The 22,134-nt window shown below is 47.1% G+C and overlaps 1 protein-coding gene across 3 annotated transcripts in view; it reads right to left on the reverse strand.

Annotated features, from left to right (window-relative positions):
• The window catches only part of PRKCB (protein kinase C beta), a 331,008-nt gene extending 309,179 nt beyond the window's left edge, over positions 1–21,829 (reverse strand). Inside the window, exons 1-2 of one of the 3 annotated variants that reach the window (XM_025983772.2) lie at positions 21,476–21,813; positions 20,445–20,476 (exon numbers count right to left, since the gene is read on the reverse strand). In XM_025983772.2, coding sequence (XP_025839557.1) covers positions 20,445–20,476; positions 21,476–21,648 — 205 coding nt within the window. In that variant the 5' untranslated portion in view covers positions 21,649–21,813. Of the gene's footprint in view, positions 1–20,162; positions 20,477–21,475 lie in introns of all 3 variants that reach the window. The other 2 variants (XM_025983771.2, XM_072751337.1) reach the window with 2 other exon arrangements.
• Between the last annotated feature and the right edge of the window lie 305 nt (positions 21,830–22,134).

Genomic DNA, 22,134 nt, shown 5'->3' on the forward strand with positions numbered 1-22,134 from the left:
TTTGTCGTTTCTAATTGCTGAGTAATATTCCATTGTATACATAAACCACATCTTCTTTATCCATTCATCTTTCGATGGACACCGAGGCTCCTTCCACAGTTTGGCTATTGTGGCCATTGCTGATGGAAACATCGGGGTGCAGGTGTCCCAACGTTTCATTGCAGCAGACAATATTCTGAAGTTTTACTTTTGTGCTATATACTAAAGTCCTGCTCTGCCCCCACACAAGTTTTATCATATTTGATCCTCAGAACTCTATAAGGAAGGTACCATCCTTATCATTTACTCCTTTTTTCAAAATGAGGGTGTTAAGGATAAGAAACTTGAGTGGGATTCGCAGGATTTGAGTCCAGATCTGTCTTTCTCTCTCTCTCTCTTTTTTTTTTCCTACCCCCCAAAGCAAAGAAGAGACCAACACGCACAAATTTCTCAATGGGCCGCTCAACTTACTTTATTTCCAACCCATTTTCCCTTTTTGGCTCATTTCCACCCATGCCCTCCCTCTCCCCCACCTCCCCCAAGATGTCCTCCTGGGTCCCTTCCCTACTTGGCCACTGTCTTGGCAGCACTTAGAGCTGCTGGCCTCACCACCTTGAAGGGTCACGCTCACTTCTGAATCCTGGAGGTCTTTGCTCTCCTGCCTCCTCTCTGCCCCCCTCACATCTTCTCTTTCTGAAGCCAGACCTTCCCAAGTGCTTGAACTACTTCCACCAACCCCACGTCCCTTCTCTCTCACACTTCTGCTCCCATCTCACTGACAGGCTTACTCTTTCCCTCACTGCTTCCACTTCCTCAAAACATGGCCTAGAACTTGCACTCCTTCCCGGCACCCTGCCCAGGAGGGGCCTGGGAAGCCACATGCCTCCTGGGTCCCCACCCCGGGCGGCACCTCTTCCACTGGGTTACTCCCACTGGGTTACTCCCACTGGTTACGAATTTTTTATTTCTGGATCTTTCCTAGAGACCAGAGGCTGCCTGAGGACAGAAATGTGCCTGGTTTCCTTACACCTCCCCACACATGAAGGGGTGGCCAAATATGCCCACTGTGGGACACCTGAGGGGCTCAGCAGTTGGGCATCTGCCTTTGGCTCAGGTCGTGATCCCCAGGTCCTGGGATCGAGTCCCGCATCCCACTGCCTATGTCTCCCTCTGCCTATGTCTCTGCCTCTTTCTCTGTGTCTCTCATGAATAAATAAAATCTTAAAAAATATATGCCAGCTGGACCACATGGTGCTACTACTCCTTCCATATTACTGTCCTCTGGGTGGATTTTGGAAAAAAATACCTGGTGATGTAAGCCACACCTGTGTTTCCCCCCAAAGGCTGATCGGGTCTCCCCTCAGAGTATATAAACCACCAGCTTCAGAGGCAGACAGACTTCTTCAAATACCCCTTAGCTTCAAGACTTGGGCAAGTTACTTAATGTCCCTAAGGCTTAGATTCTTCAAGGAGTTAAAATGAGACTTAGTTCCTAGAGTGCTATAGGCTTTCAACGACATCATGTGTGAACATTCAGCTCAGTGCCTCAATAAAGGAGAACAGGTCCCTGGAAGTATTATCATTCCCTGGGCACATCTGCAGTGCATGACCCCCTCCTTCCAAATGACAAAAAGGCTGAGACTTTCAAAGTTCTCAGCCTGTCCTCCCAGCTCAGCAACACAGACACAAGGAAATCAGCTGACTGTGGTCACGTGAGCACCCAGAGCCTCAGACCAGAAGCCACTTTCTGAATTCCTTATTTGGGGCTATGGCAAAAAAAAGCTACCCATGTGCAAACTCCCTCACTGGAGGAAAACAAACAAACAAAAACAAAAAAATTTAATGCACATATTTCTCCCACTAAGGAGTTTCCACATCCCTTCAAATTTTGCCAGTTTCACTGCTGCTGTGGCAGGCACACTTTCCTGGCTCTGAGACATGATCCAGGGCTGGCCCAATTGCCATTCTCACTCACCCTGCTCGCGACCTTCCCCACCACAGGGCTCTCCCATCCCCAGCCCTTCACCTTAGCGCATGAGAACTCTGACTCTAGGCTCTGCAGTTCTTAGGAAAATTCTTTATCCTCACTAAGCCTGTTTCCTCCTCTATGAATGGGACTAACAATCACAGCCAAGTCTTAGTGGAGGGTGAAGATTCAAAGGGATGAAGTTTGTGAAATGCCCGGTTCACTGCAAACCCCCAGATACCAGCTGTCTCCTTCATCTTCCCCATCATCATCTCTCATTCCTTTTATACAGTCCTTTAAAAAAAAAAAAAAAGATTTCATTTATTTATTCATGAGAGAGAGAGAGACAGAGATATAGTCAGAGGGAGAAGCAGGCTCCCCATGGGGAGTCTGATGCAGGACTCAATCCCAGGATCCCGGGATCTCACACCCTCAGCCAAAGATAGAAACTTAACCAATGAGCCACCCAGGTGCTCCCCTTTCATACAATCCTGAACTCAAATCTATGTTTGAGCCCTAACTCTATGTAACTTTGGGGAAATTTTCTTAAAGGGAATATAATAGAAGCAACCTCATAGGCCCATTTGTGGTAATTAAGTGAGTTAATATACAAAAAGCACTTAGGACACTACCCAGCACTTAGTACATACTCAATAAACCTCGGCTTGAGCCAGCAGCATTTGAAAGCCTTACTTGAAGATGCCTAAGAAATAGAAGATTCCCTAGCCAGTCTCCCCAGCTAAGAGAGCCCCTCATCGGGGTTACAGAATATACACATTTACCCAAGCAGGAACAAGACTTTCTTCTTTTCCTTGCACTTGACTTTTTTGTCCCATCCGGAGCACCCTGACCCCCTGTGGCCATGGACCCCAAATCAGAGAAGGCCAAAAGGGAAAAACAACGAGGCCTGCCATCATTTGAGCCCCCCACCAATCAGGGACACCCGAGAATATAAACACATACTGACCTCAGCCCTTGGAAGTCCCAGCTAGAGGCTGCTGTCAGCAGAGTGCCACCATGGGGATAGGGCCCACCTCCACACCAGCATGCTGTTCCCACTTCTCCCGATGGCTCTGTGCATCCCTTAAACACCTCCTCCTCCCTCCCTCTGTGCCGATTCTGTTCATAAAACACTTCTTTCTCAACCCACAGTATCCCCCAGGACAACCAGCTCCTTCTCTCTGCAGGAGTGGGACAGCTCTGTGTTAGCACTTGACACAGTACTCAGACACTTCACTCAAGTGACAGGTCAGGCCAGGCAGTTCCACCAAAATCCATTTTAAAAACCTCATACCCTATACTTAGAATTCTATTTGGGAAAATAACTTTCATCAGTGATATGTGAAAGCTCAAAGGTAATAATCAAAATAATCTTGGGATATGGTGACGGGATGAAAATAAAACCTCTAATTGTAAAGAATTCAAAATAATGCATCTATATCATCTCTAGAAATAAATAAAACCTCTGCAGTCCAGGGGCCAATGAGCCTCTAGTGCCTCTGCTCTATACTTTTCATAGTGATTTTCAGACTCTGCTGACCATAACCCACAGTGTGAAAATGCTTCACATTTGACCCAGTTCACACATGCCTATGTATGTACACATGAATTAATAGTTTTATGTAATAATACTTATATTTCCTGAGTGTTACCCATTCTGATAGTTTTCATTCTATTTTTCCATGGTGTTCATGACCTACTAAATTGATTTTGTGACCCTTAATAAGTGATGATCCATTTAAAAAAATACACTTGGAGGAATTCAAGGAACCTCACCCCAGACTAGAGAGGCAATACATATAAGGGTTAAGGGCAACAAGGCACTGAAGTCACAGTGTCCAGGCTTAAAAAACACACTGGCACCTCCTGTGACTGAGGAGGGTATGGCACACAGGAAGGTAGGTCTGCTATGTGAATATCAGATCTCCTTCCTGGCAGCTGGGTGATTGTGGGCAAGGCATTCTTGTGTTCCTAGGACTACTTGGATCAAGGCTCTCTGTAAATAATATTCCAGCATTGGCCAAGATGAATAACTGAATCTTTTTTTTTTTTTTTTAATTTTTATTTATTTATGATAGGCACACAGTGAGAGAGAGAGAAGCAGAGACACAGGCAGAGGGAGAAGCAGGCTCCATGCACCGGGAGCCGACATGGGATTCGATCCTGGGTCTCCAGGATCGCGCCCTGGGCCAAAGGCAGGCGCCAAACCGCTGCGCCACCCAGGGATCCCTGAATAACTGAATCTAGAGAGCAACTCAATCAGATCTGTGAAAGGACCAGGGAAACCCCACAGGCTTACTAATGATCAAGAAAGTACAGATTGGAATGAACTTCTAAGAGAGACCTGGAAGCATGGAGTGGGATAACACAGTGCATCCCCTAGACCCTCCTCACACCTCTAGGGCCATGACACGCACTGCCTCGGCTGCTAGGAGAGTTGAAGGCTAATGCTCACAGCTGCATCCTCCCTGGGAGTTCCCACTTGAAGGAAGCTGCCTTGCCCAAAGTCAGGCCACCCTCCCAAGAACAACCCACAGCCAATGCCCACTTGGGGCAGGTGTCCATAGTCCCAGTTCTGAACGGCCATCCCAGCTCCAGCCATAGGCCTGGCCTTGACCTCTATTACAACTACTGCACCACAGTGCAACCAGCCCCATTCCCTGTTCCCCTCAACCCCTCATGCATGTGGTACCCCAGACCTACTCTTCCCATAAGCCACCTGTATGCAAATCTGTGTCTTTTCAGACAAAGCAACAGTGACATTGGCCAGAGTCACAGGAGAACGAAGTCAAAATAACTTCAGGACATTTTCCGAGGGTATTTTTGAGACTTTTTTTTTCCAGAACTAACATTTAGCGAGCAATCACATGACTTTGCATACCACACCTCATTCAATTCACATGGTGCCCTGGGAGGTAGGCTCTGTATCATCTTTATTGCATAGATGAGAAACCAGATTCAAGAGGCTAACAAAGGTGCCTAGGACCCCACATGTGCTTAGTGGAAGAGCTGATTTCTGACCCCAAGCCCTTGACCTCATCCCACTCCACCATAGCTCTATAATCACACTTGTCACCTTGGCTCACACAAATTCACTCTCATGTCTGTCTGTCTCTCTCCTTTTTTTTTTAGATTTTATTTATTTATTGGAGAGAGAGTGAAAGAGAGAGCACAGCAGGGGTAGCAGCAGATGGAGAAGGAGAAGCAGACTCCCATTGAGCTGAGCCAACCAGGCACCCCTTATGTCTGTCACTTTGAGGATCTCCCCCCTCCTCAAGGTCAGAGACCTCATGTTCTGAATCTCAAGTGCTCAGTGCAGTCCAAAGTACACAACAGGATAAGGCCAGTAGTAATGGTGGTAGTATTCAGTAGTAATGGTGGTAGTGTTCAGTAGTGATGGTGGTAATGATGGTGATAGTATTCAGTAGCGATGGTGGTAGTATTCAGTGTTTCACATGCACTAAGTCTTGCGCTGTGCCCTTTATACAAGAGCATCTCATTCGGTCCTGCCACTTTCCCTTGTGGTAAGTCGTCTTATTAGGTATAAGCAGTGAGCACTCACTTGGGACCTGCCACAGATGCAAGTACAGTTGAGCAGATGCACACTGCTCCAGGGCATTTTATAGGGCTAAGCACCAGGGCCACACCGAAATTGGTCTGGTAGGTTCTCCCAAAATGCCACCTATACTTTGCAACTTCTCCCATCAAAAGCAAGAGTATTTCCTCCTCTATTTCCTCCTTTATTTCAGACAGGCTTGTAGTTTGCTCTCACTGACCCAATATGTCACAAGTGACAGTGTGCAAGCTCCAAGTCAAGGCTTCAAGAGGCCCTGCAGCCTCTGCTTTGTGCACTGGGAATGCAGTCACCTCCATGCAATCAAGCACAGCTAGACTACTGGAAGATGAGAGGCCTCCCTCCCCTAGAGAAAAGTCCCGGTGTCCTGGGCATCTCAGGTGCAGGCCCCACATGTGCACAGCCCATCCAAGAAGAGCTAACCCCTGCCCCGACCAGAAAGATCATCCAGTTGAGCCCAGCCCAAATTACTGACCCACAGAAAGGAGAGCTAAATAAAATGGTAGTACTTTTAAGCCACTAAGGTTTAAGGAGATTTATAGCACACAACAGGTAGTTGGTTTATTAGGTGCCCAAACACCCAAAAGCAGAACCGCCAAAGGATTCCTCCATAGGAGAGATAAACAAATAAGCAAATGAAAAGAACTGGGTGGGGCACCAGGGTGGCTCAGTATCTGCCTTCAGGGTGGCTCAGTATCTGCCTTCAGTTCAGTTCATGATCTCAGGTCCTGGGATTGGGCCTTGCATCAGGCTTCCTGCTCAGTGGGGAGTCTGCTTCTCCCTCTCCCTCTGTTCATGCTTGCTCACTCTCTCTCTCCCAAATAAATAAATAATCTTTCAAAAAAAAAAAGAAAGAAGAAAGAAAGAAAGAAAGAAAGAAAGAAAGAAAGAAAGAAAGAAAAGAAAAGAAAAGAACAGGGTGATCTGACTGCTGACTCAAACAGAAGAGTTTTCAATGTCCACCGGCAATCAGGAGAGCCAAGAATTCTGACTGGCTGGAGAAATAGAACTTCTCACAAGAACCACACTGTTCTAAGACCTAAAAACAAGAGAAGTGTTTCTTCATTTCACTCTTTGTAACAAAACAGACCATGGTTTTCCCCGAACATCCTCTCATATGTTTGATAAGATTAAGAGGTCTAGAGTTTCACATCTGTTTTACTGAAGTCACATCTGTTTTTAGTGAAGTCAAGTGAGAGATCCAATTGGATGCATCATCCCAAAGGGAAAGGAAATCATGGTTTTGGGGACTAGAGCAGGGCTTGTTGTGTTCACCAACATGTTTTCCTACTAGACCAAGCTGGCTGACATGTCCCAGCACCCCTTGCAGTTGACATGGTCCTGTGCCTGAGTTCTGGCCAACTCAGAAGCCTGAGTTCTGGCCAATGGTAAGCAGAAATGCCATATGTCCCTTCAGGCTGGGGTGGTAATGAAATGAGCGTGCTTTCTCATGTTGTCTCCCCATCCACTGGGCCAATGGAAAGAAAGCTGGAGTCCTAAATGACCATGTGCAAAACTGACCAGAATCACCTGCACTGATCTGTGAAAAAGAAAGAAATCCCTTTCTGTCAAGCACAGAGATTTTAAGGCTTATCTGTTATAGCAGCTTTAACAGATTCGTACTAATACCTAAACTAGTATAGACTTTTTCAAATGCAAGCCCTAAAAAGAGTTTATGAAGCTCAAGTGTTCCGGGTATTAATAGAACTAAATTATTTGATGGGAAATTTGTCAGAGTGCCCTGGCTTCCTCGTTCTACAGTTTGCAACTGATGGGCAACAGTGAAATAAGAAGCAGATGTCCCCCCCCCCCCCCCCAGAAGGCAAACGGCACCATCCCTCAAAGGGTGAGTCCAGAAGGTGCTTGTCTTCTGTACGGATATCACTTCTGTGAGTAAAACTAAAAAAAGCCCCAACTAATATTTTTGAGGTTAAGCCTCAGTGATTTACACTTGCTTTTTTTTTTAAGATTTTTTATTTATTCATCAGAGAGAGAGAGCGCACACGCACAAACAGGGGGAGAGACAGAGGGAAAGGGAGAAGCAGACCCCCTGTTGAGCAGGGAGCCCAAAGTGGGGCTCGATCCCAGGACCCTGGCATCATGACCCAAGCCAAAAGTGGATGCTTAACCATCTGAGCCACCTAGGCACCCCTACACTTACTTTTTAAATATTCTATTAAACTATAGTAACAGAAAAGTAGGCACAAGTATAGAGTTCAATGAAATGTCACAATCTGAATGCATCCATGTAACCAGCAGCCAAATCATCCCAGAAGCTTCTCTCAATCCCCACCAGTTCCTCCCAGGGTAATCACCATCCTAACCTCTGTCCCCTGTAATTACTTTCACCTGCTCCTAAACTTCCAGTGAATGGAATCATACAGAAGGTATTTTGTCTAGCCTTTTTAGTTCACATTATGCTTGGGAGAGTCACCTACGTTACATGTAGCTGTAGGTTGCTCCTGTTCATTGCTATATGACATTCCATCAGGTACCCACTATTCTGCTGATAGGCAACTGAGGTGGCTTCCAGCATATATTATGTAGAGAGGAAATTCTTTTCACTTCAGTCCACCAGGGTCCGTAATGAACAAGGGCACAGACTTAAGTGGAGGGACTGTTTATCTTCACAGAGAAACATGAACAGAGCATGAGGCTGTGCCCCAAATCATCCACATACTTCTGAAAATCACTTCTCAACAGGCTCTAGTAAGGGCAATTTGGGGAGGAAGGGAGTTCAAACAAAAATAATCAGAGCCTGGGGATGCCTGGGTGGCTCAGTGGTTGAGCATCTGCCTTTGGCTCAGGTCATGATCCCAGGGTCCTGGGATCAAGTCCCACATCAGGCTCCTCCCTGCATGGAGCCTGCTTCTCCCTCTGCCTGTGTCTCTGCCTCTGTGTGTGTGTGTGTGTGTGTGTCTCATGAATAAATAAATAAAATCTTAAAAAAAAAAAAAACAGATCAAGCCATAGAAAACTAGCACCAAAACCCAAATCAGGGTCACCTGGGTGGCTCAGTTAAGCATCTGTCTTGGGCTTGGGTCATGATCCCAGGATCTTGGGATCGAGCCCTACATCGGGTTCCCTCATCAGCAGAGGAGTCTGCTTCTCCCTCTGCTTTTGCTCATGCTCTGTCTCTTGCTCACTCTCTCAAATAAATAAAATCTTAAAAAAAAAAATCAGATAACTCTCTCTCTAGTCATTTCTCCCCTATACCATTCATTCATTCAATATGTGTTTATTGAGCACATCCTACAAGCCAGATTTGGCTCAGAGACAACAGGAAATGAGATAGATGTGGCCCCTACTCTGATGAAACTGACAGTCAAGACTAAACACTCAAACTGATCATTATAAAACATAAAACTGACAAGGGGTTTTGTACAACGGGGAACCTGATTTGGAAAATCAGGGAAAGGCTTCTCTGAAGAAGTGACATTGAGGTAAGTTCTGAAGAAGGAGGAGGAGGCAAGTTGGGGAAGAGGAGGGGAAAGAGCAATTGAAGCTGAAGACACAGCATATGCAAATGCCCTGGGGCAGGCAAGAGTATATCCTGATTGAGGAAGACCAATTGGGTCTTCAGCTAGAAAGTGAAAAGTGATTAAAAGGGAGGTACAAGCAAGGTTCCTGAGGACCCAGGACAGACAAAGACTTATAACTCATGTTAAAAGATTCTGGACTTGGGGTGCCTGGGTGGCTCAGTCAGCTGAGCATCCAACTCTTGATTTCAGCTCAGATCATGATGTCAGGGTCATGGGATCAGCTTCTGCATTGGGATTCCATGCTCAGCATGGAGTCTGCTTAAGAGTCTCTCCCTCTCCCTCTGCCTGCTTGCACATTCTCTCTCTCTCTCAAATAAGTAAATAAATCTTAAAAAAAAAAAAAAGATTCTAGACTCAATCCTGGGAAGGAGAGAAAAGCAGTCATCAAAAGATAATATCTAACTGAAGGACGAAGAAAGTAAAAGAAGTCCCTTACCACTCTATGTGCCAGTCTTACTACCCTAAGTACACTATTTGGCCCAGAAAGAATTCATCAATACTCCCAACCATAAATTTTGCTACACACATTTTATTAAAAAAATAACAAAGCCAGATAACTTATCAAGATTTTCCTTTGCACTGGGGATCCTGGCGTGGCTCAGCAGTTTAGCGCCTGCCTTCAACCCAGGATGTGATCCTGAAGTCCCGGGATCAAGTCCCACATCAGGTTCCCTGCATGGAGTCTGCTTCTCCCTCTGCCTGTGTCTCTGCCTCTCTCTCTCTCTCTCTCAATGTATGTCTCTCATGAATAAATAAATAAAATCTTTTTTTTAAAAAAAAAGATTCTCATTTGCAGCACTGCCAAAATTCTAAATAATAACCCCCACCTTTAGGGAGAGAAGGAACATCTTCAGAGTAGGGCTATCTCATAAAAATCACCAACCCCACCATCACAAGACAAGGACAGTCCCACAGACTTCACCCTCCACCTTCACCCACATTATTTGGCAGCTTCTCCTTCAACCCAAAAGAGCACGTAAACATTCCATCTGGAGGATGAAGGGAACTCAAAATTTAAAAAGTGAAATGGTCAGAAATCTATTTAAAGTTGAAATGCCATCAACACATTTTCAAAATGAAGACAGCAGATGGGACGATCACAGATCTCAATTCAGCTTTGGAGGTTTCCCACAAATTAAAGCATCGAAAGCCAGGAAACTGTTGCATAGAAAGCACTGTTGCTCACCCATGTTCCTACCACGGCTCTGACCCCCACTAAGAGTTCTGTGCTCAGAAACATTGTTAAGTCGCACCTAATGCAGTTGCCCACAATGTGTGAACGCATTCGTTCTTGCATCAAGCCCTTGGTTCAGGAGCACTGCTCTGGCCTCCCTAACAGGATTATCAAGTCAGCACAAGACAGTGCCCAACCCTAGAAATAGTGGAAACAGCCGGTATTTATCAAGTGCTCACTGTAGGCCAGGCAAGGTGCTCAGGATACACTTGATGTGTGCCCTATCAACAAGATATCATTACTTCCTTTTACCTCTAAAGAAACAAAAGCTCAGAGTATAAGTAATACACTCAAGGCCCCATATCAAGAAACCAAGATTGGAACCAATACCTTTCCGTCTCTAAAGCACAAACTCTCAGCCACCCATGAAGTGTGTGCTTAATTAACACGTGCTGGATAAGTGACAGCAGCAGAGATGGAGAAAGGGAGTGGGAGGATTCCTTTCAGAGGAAAAATCATTTCCATGGCCCTCTCTGCCTAAGGATGCGGTGAAGAGAGATATCCCTATTGTTAGAACCATAAAAATAACCCAGTAACCACCTCCCGAAATAGAACAATCAACAATATGACTGACACAAAAATCCAAATGCCTCTCTACGAGGTGAAAAATAGCAGCGGCACCTACAAGCTCCGGTGACACTCCCACACACACACCTTCGCCTCTGCTTCTAAATGGTCATTTCAGTACCTGGCACCTGCCCTCCAACCCCACAAGCCTGGGATTTCAGGATCTGAGTCATGGCAATCGTTGTCTCGAATGCACTTCATGCTACTCTTTTTCAAATATTTGGCCACTTCACTCACCCTCGCACATCCTGCCTTAAAACAATGACAACAAGCGCTTCCTAGTCACTGTCCTGCCCTCACAAAATCCAAACCCTCCTAGATGACGTTTATCTCCAATTGCCACCGCCTCCACCACACACCCTCCTTCCTGTTCCCTGCATGTGCCCTGTCCTGTCTTTCCGTGTGCCAACTCGAGCTGCCCTCTGCCTGAAACACCCTCCCCAGCCCCCAGCTTGTCAATCTAGGAACTCCTACTCCTGCTGTTAAGACTGTTCCCAAATGTCACCTCCTCTGTGGCATCGTCTCCACCCCTCCCAGGAGTAAGGATGCCGCCCCACTTATCCTTTATGTGCCGGAACTATCTGGCCACATGCTCTCCTCCCCCCAAAAGACCAGGAAGATCTTCAAGGGCAAGGCTGGTGTCTTATGTCTCTTCAATTGCAACCTGACATTATACATTGTATTTCTTAATTGCTGTTCTCCTTCCACTAGAATGCAAATTCCAGGAGGGTAGGGACTCTGGTTCACTGCTCTAGTCCCAGTGCCTAAAACAGCACCCGGTATGTGGTAGGCACTCAATAAATTATTTGTTGAATGAATGGGCAGATGGATGGGGAACGGATGGGTGGCTGGGTGAATGAATGGACGGATGAATGAATAATGGATAGAAAAATGGCTGAGTGGATAGATAAATGGATTGGTGGATCAGTGGGTACATGGACTGATAGATAGATGGTTGGATCAAGCAGGATCATGTTTCACCAGGCCAGGGTCACAGAGTCATAGAGACAGAGCAGGATTTGAAATCAAGCCTATCTGATTTTTGAGCCTTGCACTCTCAATTCAATTTATACTGCCTACCTAGAAACCCAAAGTCTGGTCACTGGGCAATGGCAAGATAAAAGAAGAAAGAATCTCCCCCCACCCAATCCCGCTTCCTCCCAACCCAAGAATATGGTTATTGCTAAGTTTATTTCCATCTACTTAGCAAATGCCCTCAACAGAGGGCATCTGAACCCGCCTAGTCCACTTTTGAGTTCCTCTTCTGACTCAATAGGGCAACATTCTGCATGTAGGCTAAGGGAAAAGAAGACATCCAGGAGACAGAGACAAGCAGGACAAAGAACAATGAAAAGGTATTAGCCAACAATAACAGTAGTAATATTAAAATATTAAAAGATTGGGATCCCTGGGTGGCGCAGCGGTTTGGCGCCTGCCTTTGGCCCAGGGCGCGATCCTGGAGACCCGGGATCGAATCCCACATCAGGCTCCCAGTGCATGGAGCCTGCTTCTCCCTCTGCCTGTGTCTCTGCCTCTCTCTCTTTCTCTCTGTATGACTATCATAAATAAATTTTTTTTTTTAATTTTAAAAAATAAATAAATAAATAAAAATAAAAGATCTTGGGCAGCTCGGGTGGCTCAGCAGTTTAGTGCCGCCTTCAGCCCAGGGCTTGATCCTGGAGACCTGGGATCTAGTCCCATATCAGGCATGGAGCCTGTTTCTCCCTCTGCCTGTGTCTCTGCTTCTGCGTGTGTGTGTGTGTCTGTGTGTGTGTGTGTGTCATGAATAAATAAATAAAATCTTTAAAAATAAATTAATTAATTTGATTTAATTTAATTAAATATTAAAAGATCTTGAATCAAAGCTGCTATCTCTTCTAAGCCCCACTGGAGCCTGCAATCACGGTGTCTTTCAATCCTCTGCTACATCAAGCTTTCTTCCAACACCAGCCATTTCCAGGAAAGACCAGGAAGTCTCCTTCTCTATTCATAAGAAGTAATAACCAGTAGGAAATTGGGCCCCCAGAGGGAGACCGGGAGGAGCTCACCATTTGGCAAAAGGGGAGGGAGAAGGAGGAGGAGATAGTTTATAGGTAGAAACTAACAGATCCTTATGTTCCCATAATTTCCTTTAGTTTTTTCATGATAAAAAGTAAAGAACATTTTCTAGGTGCCCAGATTTGTGTTAGATAGGCGTTAAAAATGTGTTAGGACCAAACCAAGACCTTCCCCTTGATGAAATCAGAAAGAGGGAAGTAAATGACCAAGGATGGTTCTCTATATGTGATTCAAAGGGGCTTATTGTGAAACTACAAACAAATTGTCTTCCAAATGAGAGAAAACACTGCCCAAATCAAAGGAATGAATGATCAGAGACCATCAGACCTGGACGGAGGGTGAGGAAGGTTATCTGGGAGGCAATGTGGATAATCTTGCACCCCTAAAAACTTGGCTTTCTGCTCAGATGCCTCTCACTGACATTCTTTACTCTTTTTATTTATTCTCAACCTGTCAGCTCAGACTTGCTCCTCCACCTCTGAAATGGTCTGATTTTTCTGCTGTAGAAGAGCCACCTCAAAATGCAACCCCTACATACAAAGGAAGCCAGCTCATTATCTGAGTCTTAGCTAAGAGGGGATGAAATTCTCCATGGAACTGAGAGAGAAGCTGTCTTAAAGTAATTCTACCAAATATTCATCCTACTTGTGACCATGGCACAAGACTCATCCCCTCTACAGAATATCACAGAGATAAGACCTTCTGTATATCTTTATCCAGGATATGAGCAGTTTCACAACACAGATTTTTTAGCTCTGGCCCCCTGGCAACTCAGACTTTCTCCAATTACTTCAGAGAATGGGAAGTTTTTTGCCTTTTGGTTTTGGTTTTCAATCCGCTGACCAAAGAATACCCTAACTCCACCCCAACCATTGCCTAGGCTAACATCCCCTTATAAATTCTCACAGCACCCTGTACATTCTTTGCAAAGTACTTCACAAAAAGTAAAATTAAATATTGGTGCAATGATTCATAGAATATTTTATCTCTCCATTACACCGTAAACTCCATGCCATTACGATCTTCTCAATCTCATTCATCCATGTATCCCCACTATTTAAAATAGTTCCTGACACATAGAACTCAATGAGTGTTACTTTTTTGTAAGGATGGATGGATACATGGAATGATGGATGGGTAAATGCATGTAGTAATTATATAAATTTCCTACCAGATTTTCAAGCACCCATCAAACCTTGAAATGGCACATGTAAACGTGGTGGATTTTGTATATTCTATAAAAGGGCCAATAGTCTATCTCTAACATCACAGACACGATGAGTCAAGTCAAAGAATCTATGATACTAGATCAAATGCCAAAAACGATAAGAGACCAAGTTTTTTAATGCATCAGCCAGAGATGATGAACTTTATTTACAGCCTGATCCCTTTGTCCACCCCAAAATTAACTGGACTGCAAAGTCAAAAGATCAGAGCACAGATTTTTCAATTGTACCTATTAATTTAACTACCTATACCTGAAAACTATCAAAAGGAGATGCATATTCTCAAAACTGTGACACACTGATGTATTTACATATATGTGTATTTACACACATGTGTGTGTGTGTGCAGATGCAGAAACAGAAACAGAAAGCTAGGCAGAAAAAGAGAAAGAATAGAGGGGGACTCCAATAACAAGCATACGTGTAAATTATTTTCAAATCTTCGGTTCATCCTCTGCCAATTACTTTCTCTGCTATTTTTTTTCTTTCTTGACCCAAAAACACCATAAACATGCTGCATATGGTTCTAGACAGTTACTTTAAGACACTTGCAATATCGCTAGTATTTCAGAAACAACATATTTTTTAAAATTAGTTTCTAAGAACGTGTGTATCATATCAACTACATTTCCAAAGGTCGTATTTTCCATATTTACTTAGAAAGGCATTCTGTTGCCCAGTGACAAAGCTTCCAGCTTGCCCTGAGTGCTCTACAGCTCAAGATGAATTTACTGTTGCCTCTCCAACACACTAGCCCTCCTTTTTAAAACCCGGCATTAACTCACCTAAAGATTTTTATTTCATTTGGGATTTGGGGCCCGAAATCCCACTTTAGGAGGAAAAAATAAAAAAGTCAAACCATCAAATACAAAGTCAAAAAGCCTCTGCCTTTTATCCACACAGAACCCTCAGGACACAGTCAGAAAAAGCTAAGAGGTGAGTGGAATTTCACTCACAAACCTCTGGGATCTGCTTTTGAGAAGGTAGGGAAATGGAATAGAAGCAAGCTTCAGTAGCTTGCAGGCTGACTTAGTGATTGTACTTTAAAAAAAAAAAAAAAAAAGACCTCTTTATGAACTTTTACTGAGAAAGTTCAACCTGAAGTATAGGTTATCATGTTGTAAGTTGCCAGGGAAAACTACACCAAAAATAAAATAACCTTTGATTCAGCTTTGATTGTTATTTTATTTTATTTTATTCTATTTTTAGAGAGGGGAGAGAGAAAGAAAGTAGGGAGAAGGAACAGAGAGACAGAGAGGGAGAGAGAATCCTAAGCAGGCTCCACGCCTAGCACAGAACCCAACGCAGGGCTCATTCTAACCCTAAGATCATGACCTGAGCTGAAATCAAGAGTCAGACACTTAACCGACTGACCCATCCAGGCACCCCTGATTGTTGTTTTTAAAAAGAGCATATTTCAATCTATATGAGTTGACTACAGACTAAAATAAACTTGTATTCCATAGAGTTGATGTTGATGAAAACAGCAATGGTTGAATTCATGCAACATTTTGGGGTTTGGTTTGGTTTAGCTTTTTGGGTTTTGTTTTTTTTAAGATCTTATTTATTTGAGAGAGAGAGCACACACATGCACATGTGATTAGGGGCAAAAGGAGAAGGAGTAAGATTCTCCCCTGAGCAAAGCAGGGAGCCTGACATGGGGCTCTATCCCAGGACCCTGAGCCAAAGGCAGGCACTTAACCAAATGAGCCACCCAGGCACCCCAACATTTTGGGGTTTTTAAAGAATAACTTCTATTAAAAGGTTAAAAAACATGTTTTCTGATCTACACAGGAAGGCGAAGCACTGGTTTACTCATTATAATCATCCCTGTTAGGTCTTCATAGTCAGAAAACTAGCATGCTGGGGTTTTTCTAGAGAGTCCCTGACAAGTTGAGATCTTTCTCACAAGGAAAGGGTGAGAAAAGACAATCTGAACGAGCCTGGCTGGCTGGGCCCAGATGCTGAGCAGGGCACTCATTGGTGTTACCCAAAGTCTATGAAGAAACACCTGAGAACAAAACCTACCTAAATACACGAAAGCAGCCTAGTCATTCAATGACTTCCAGAATGAACTCTGTCCCACTTTGACACAGTTTCCTACCACAAACCAAGTAATAATGATCATCTCACTTAGAATCACAGATACTGTGGATATTTCTCTTATACTTTGGTGCTCACCATAACCCTATGAGGTAAGTACCATTAGCCCCCATTTTACAGGTCAGGAAACTGAGGCCACTATGGGTGGGTGACTTACCCAAGCTTACACAGCAAGTAGGTGGCAGAGCAGAGATTCAAATCCAGTTCTGACTCCAACCCCATGCTATTAATTCTGAATTTCTAAATTTTATTGCCTCCCTATTCCTACTAAAGTAACTTCCTTTCAAAGAAAAAGTTCTCTCTGCCAAATTGCAAAAGCTTCTTGGGGTTAAGAGTCTAATTCCACCCAAAGGCTTGTCTTCATTACAATTAATGCACAAATGAAGGTTCTGGTGTCCTCTAAAGAATGCTTTAGAGGAAAATCTGCCTTGCTTCTCTGAGGGGTCCCACTTCTCATCTAGAATTTAGTCAGTTTCTTAATAGGGACGCTCGGCCCCAGTGCCTGTCATCAGACATTCATAGACTACCTCACGGAGTGGTTTTATAGAAAATAGAGTGGTAACAAAAGGGGAAAAATCATGTGGCAGTCAATCTAGAATTCTATCCTCTAGCAGTACAAAAACAAGGAAGTCTAAAGCTCCCCTGGGCACACAGAAATCCCTAATTTCCCATGGTTGATAGACTTTCCATCTTTCCTCCCTCAACCCATCCCAGCACCCCCAATTTCCATGACAGCACAAGGGAGCATGGAGATTCAGTGGGTTCCCCGCCTGAGGATTATCCTACACACCTCCTACCCAAAGATAGTGCAGACTATACCCCCTCTCCCCTTCTACTTTTTTAAAGATTTATTTGAGAGAAAGTGCGAGAGAGCACAGAAGGTAGGGGCAGGGGATGCCTGGGTGGCTCAGTGGTTGAGCATCTGCCTTTGACTCAGTTCATGATTCCAGGGTCCTGGGATCCAGTCCCACATTGGGCTCCCCACAGGGAGCCTGCTTCTCCCTCTGCCTATGTCTCTGCTTCTCTCTCTGTGTCTCTCATGAATAAATAAATAAAATCTTTAAAAAAAAAAAAAAAAGGTAGGGGCAGAGGAAGAGGGAGTCTTAAGCAGACTCCATGTTGAGCACAAACCAAACACGGAGCTCAATCCCATGATCCTGCAATCAACGACCTGAGCCAAAACCAAGAGTCTGATGATCAAGGGACTTTGCCACCCAGGTGACCCTCCCCTTCTACTTTTGAAATGGAAGACCTCCCTACCCTAACTTGTAGCCCAAAAGAGGGCTACCTGAAATTAACATTACATTGTCCATTCACCCCTTTGTAGTTAGGTGTGGGTGTGTGATTAAGCTTAAGTCCTAGCTAACAGCATATAGGCAGAAGTATCTTGCAGCAACTTCCATAAGTGACAGTGAGCATATGGCCTTTGCCTTTCTTTTACGCTTTCCTCCTTCCTGCTAGCTGAAATAAAGATGTGATGACTAGATAGTCTAGCATCTTGGACTATGGGATAAGTGTCACTCCTGGATGGTGGAACTGAAAACTGGAAGAAACTAGGACCCACCCTGGGCTCTGGACTGCTGACTTAACTGAAGGAATAAAACCATACATATTCTCTATAAAATGTGGAACCCATTTTAATCAGGTGTACTTTTTTCTAAAAGATTTTTTTTTTTTATTTTGGGGAAACAGAGAGTACATGTGCATGCAGCAGGGGAGGGATAGGGGAGGAAGAGAGAATTTCAAGCAGGCTCCACACCCAGTGTGGAGCCCAACATCCGGGCTCGATCTCAGGACCCTGAGATCATGACCTGAGCCGAAATCAAGAGTCAGATGTTTAACCAACTGAACCACCCAAGTGCCCCTACACAGCAACTTTTTAAAGTAGGTACTATTTATTGGACCCATTTTATAGACAAGGAATCTGAGCTAAATAAGATGGTTGGGAAGTCCCAAAAGCCAAGATTCAAAACCACAGTGACCTGCCTGATGGCTTGTACATACACCCGCTACCCTACACTGCCTCTCAGGGAGAAGAGAAAAAGAAAGCTGATAAAATAGTAAAGTACTGTCTACCTCTAAAGTTGCCATATTTGATTAGAAAATTTAATTCCGCTATACTCTCACTACACCAGAAAATTCCTACCACTTTCCAGGTTTTGAAAAACAGGATCTCCTGTTATCACCTACACATTCCAGAGTGCCTGCCCCAAGCATCAGTAACTACAGAGCAGGTGGGAAAGTAGCAGTAAAAATGTTCAAAATTCACCCCCAATCCCAACAAGCGACAAAGACAGAAACTCATTCATGAAAGTGAAAGGTAACCTCAAAGATCATCTACACATTCCAGCATCAAGATGCCACTGGTATTGTGCTTTAGGGGCCAAAGTTCTAGGAAACAATCTAACTGTTTGCAACAGGGTCTAAGCTATTGCTACTTTAAAGGGATTTGGGAAGATGTGAAACTAATATAACATTGTATATTAATTGTACTTCGATTAAATTAATAATACAATAGGGGCGCCTGGGTGGCTTAGTCCATTAAGTATCTGCCTCCAGCTCTGGTCATGACCCTGGGGTCCTGAGATGGAGTCCCCATATCAGGCTCCCTGCTTAGCCGGGAGCCTGCTTCTCCCTCCCCCTCTGCTGCTCTCCCTGCTTGTGCGCTCTCTCTCTCTCTCTCTCTCTCTCTCTCTCTCTGTCAAATAAATAAATAAATATTTTTAAAATAATAATAAAAATTTTAAAAGAGTATATAAAGCTGAAAAAAATAATAAAGGGATTTGGGAAGTCCTCTGGTGCAGAGCGTGAGACTGGGGTTCTACTCCTTGGTAAGAGAGGGTGGGCAGGTCTGCAAGGTTCACTGGATGAGCCAGCTCTTCCCTGGATCTCAGGTGAGGGAGGGAACCTACAAGTCTTCTGAGACGGCAGTGCCATGCTGCCAGCATCCTGTACAACTGACAATGCCACCCACACTCACCAGGGATCACTTGACTTTTCCCTGGAGGGTGGAGTGCTACACCACCACAGACACAGCTAAGTCACATCTCTGACTCTTGAAGGCTTAATGCTTTCTTCTGATCAAACCCAGTTCCCCAGGGCAATCAATGTACCCCTACGACACACTCCAGAAATGAGACAGTTAGTTCTCCCCAAACTCAACCACATCTGGCCAAAAATTGGAGAGGGAAAAAAATTTCCAGAACATTAGTTGCAAACTCAAATGTCTACAGGAGCCAGAAACTGGTGAAACAAGCCCAGCTGGGAAGGACTGGGATGAAATGGTGAATGTATGCCCCGTCTATGAAAATAGCTCCAAATGACTGTTCCAACAAGAAAGTGGGACCAAATCTTCGCAAACTGGAAGCTGAAAATTCAAGTATCTGGGTAAAATCTCCCAGTTCTAAAGGTTGACATCAAATTCAAAAAATGTTTGACAGCCCAAAGGCTGAATAGGTCCATAGGCAACTTGAACCTGGAGGGTGAATTTACAACCAGAGACGGCCAAGGCCACCTTGCACACGGTTAAAAGTCACCACGAGGTTGAGCATCCCTAGCTAGGGTCAAGGATCTCGAACCAGGTGCAAGGACCCAGGTTGCCAGTCACTTGGAGTCCTTCCTGTATGCAGCCAGAAGATAGAAAGGGCGATTTAAACCCATGTCTGAGAAGCACCCCATCTGGAATGACCTTTTTTTGGGAGAGAGGAGGCCCAGGGGTCACCCACAGTCACCCTTCCAGGGGATGCACCATATGCAGAGGCAGCAGCCACCTGTGGAGACTTCTGTGAAGCAGGGGAAGGGACAGAACCTCACTCTGCGAGATGAGCAAGGGCGAGTGAGCAGGAATTAGGGAGAGGAGGGCATCCTCCCAGAAATGGCCCCTGGGGACCCTTGCTCCAGAAGCAAGACTGACTAAGAGGGATAGGCTCAGGAGACAGAATTGGACGCTTTGCTGCCAGGAAGGGAGAAAGGGTGCACGGTCTTCCTTGGCAGGTAGGGCGTCTGGCTCCACCCGCCTTTCCTGGATGGAGCATCACTGCCTGCACACACAGCCCTTCAAAGGGCCCTTTGGCGGTGGTACAGTCCCAGCTTGGCAGGTCACTCTGTCCTTCGCCCTCTGCCTAACTCGGTCACTTCTAGAAAGTGTTTTCACCATCTCTTCCACAAAAGGCATTCCTGGAGCCCCACAGCCTACCTTGGCACTGGAATCCTTGCTTCCCGAAGCCCCTGCAAAGGCAGAAAGAGGCACGTCAGGCAGCCCTAGGGGCCCAGCCACCGGCTAGTTCCCCCACGTCACCCCCCTTCCCCGGCCTCTCTACCCCAGGTGCAACCTCCTAGCCGCAGGCGGGTGCCCAAGAGTCAGTCCTTCCGCCTTTGGGGGAAGGGGGCAGCGGAGCGGTAACCCCCACCTCCCCTCGGAAGGCAGAAGAAAGGAGGCTGCGACCACCAGGTGGCGGGACGGGGGGAGCGGTTCCGGCGCGGGAAGTGGGGGGCAGGCGGGAGGTCTGCCCGCAGAGATGCCCGAGTACCTTCGGGGAGCGAGAAGCGATAAAGACGCGTCCAGACGGAGCAGGAGAGAGAGACCCCGAGGCGGTGGAGTTCCCTGGGGGAACTGGGAAGACAGAAAAGGCTCCCCCAGCCCAGGGCGACGGAGGAGCAAAGTCCCCGCAGGGACGCGAAGGGGAAACGCGAGGGGAAACTGAGGAGCGCAAAGGGGACCCCTGGCCCGCAGGGAAGCGCGAGCACGGGTCAGGGCGCCAGGGCGGGAGACACGGGAGGGGAGCAGGGGACGCCCCGCGCCCGCAGAAAGACAGACGGAGGACACCCAGGGCGCTGCCCCCGGAAGGCAGGGGAGGGGGCACAGGCGCCGCGAGCCCGGAAGGCGGCGGGGAGACGGGGAAGCCCGGGCGAGCGGGCACTCGAGGCGCTGCCCCCCGGGACGGCCACCCCGCGCTCCGAGCAGGTGCAGAGGCGGCGCCCGCGCCACGGCCCCGGGGCGCTCCCGAGGGGGCTGGGAGGGCGCCCGGGCCAGGAGGCGCCCCGCGGCGGCCGGGGCCGGGGCCGGGGCCGGGGCCGGGGCCGGGGCCGGGGCCGGGCAGGAGGGGGGTGGGCAGGAGGGGAGGGGGGCGCAGGCTGGGCGCGGGCGTGCGGAGCGGGGCGCCCCCTGGGCGCGGGGAGGGGCTGCCCTCGGGGCCCGGGAAGCTGCCCTGCGCCGCGCGCTCTCACCAGATGAAGTCGGTGCAGTGGCTGCAGAAGGTGGGCTGCTTGAAGAAGCGGGCGGTGAATCTGTGGTTCTTCACCTCGTGCACGTTCTTCTGCCGGAGGGCGCCTTTGCGGGCGAAGCGCACGGTGCTCTCCTCGCCCTCGCTCGGCGGCGGCCCCGCAGCCGGGTCAGCCATCTTGCGCGGGGAGCGGGAGCCGAGAGGTGCCGGCCCCGGGGCCGCGGGGCCGCGGGCTGCGGGCCCGGGAGGCGCGCGAGGAGGCGGCCGCTGCTGCCGCCCGGGGCCGCGGGCGCTTCCCTGCGCCGCTCTGGCCGCCGCGGCGCGCGGAGCCGGGGCTGTCACTCGCCCAGCTGCCGCCGCTCGTCCAGCTGCGCGAGGCACCGCTGGCCCCAGCTGCGGGGGAGGGAGGCGGGGCCACGGGCGGCCCCGCCCCCTTCATTTGCATGGCGCCGAGGCCCCGCCCAGCGCCGCCAGCTGCTTTACATATTGGCACCCCGAGGCGAAGCGCTCGGAGCCGCAGCGCTGCGGCGCGGGGCCCGCAGCCTGCGATCCTCAGACCTGGGCCCGCCGCCGCCTCCCCGCTCCTGGGCGCCGGGGTTGCATTAAGGGCGGAGGGGGGACGGGCACCTTGAGGGCGCCCCCCGCGGAAGGACCGACGGGGAC

This window comes from Vulpes vulpes, chromosome 3, assembly GCF_048418805.1.
Source record: "Vulpes vulpes isolate BD-2025 chromosome 3, VulVul3, whole genome shotgun sequence".
NCBI lineage: Eukaryota > Metazoa > Chordata > Mammalia > Carnivora > Canidae > Vulpes > Vulpes vulpes.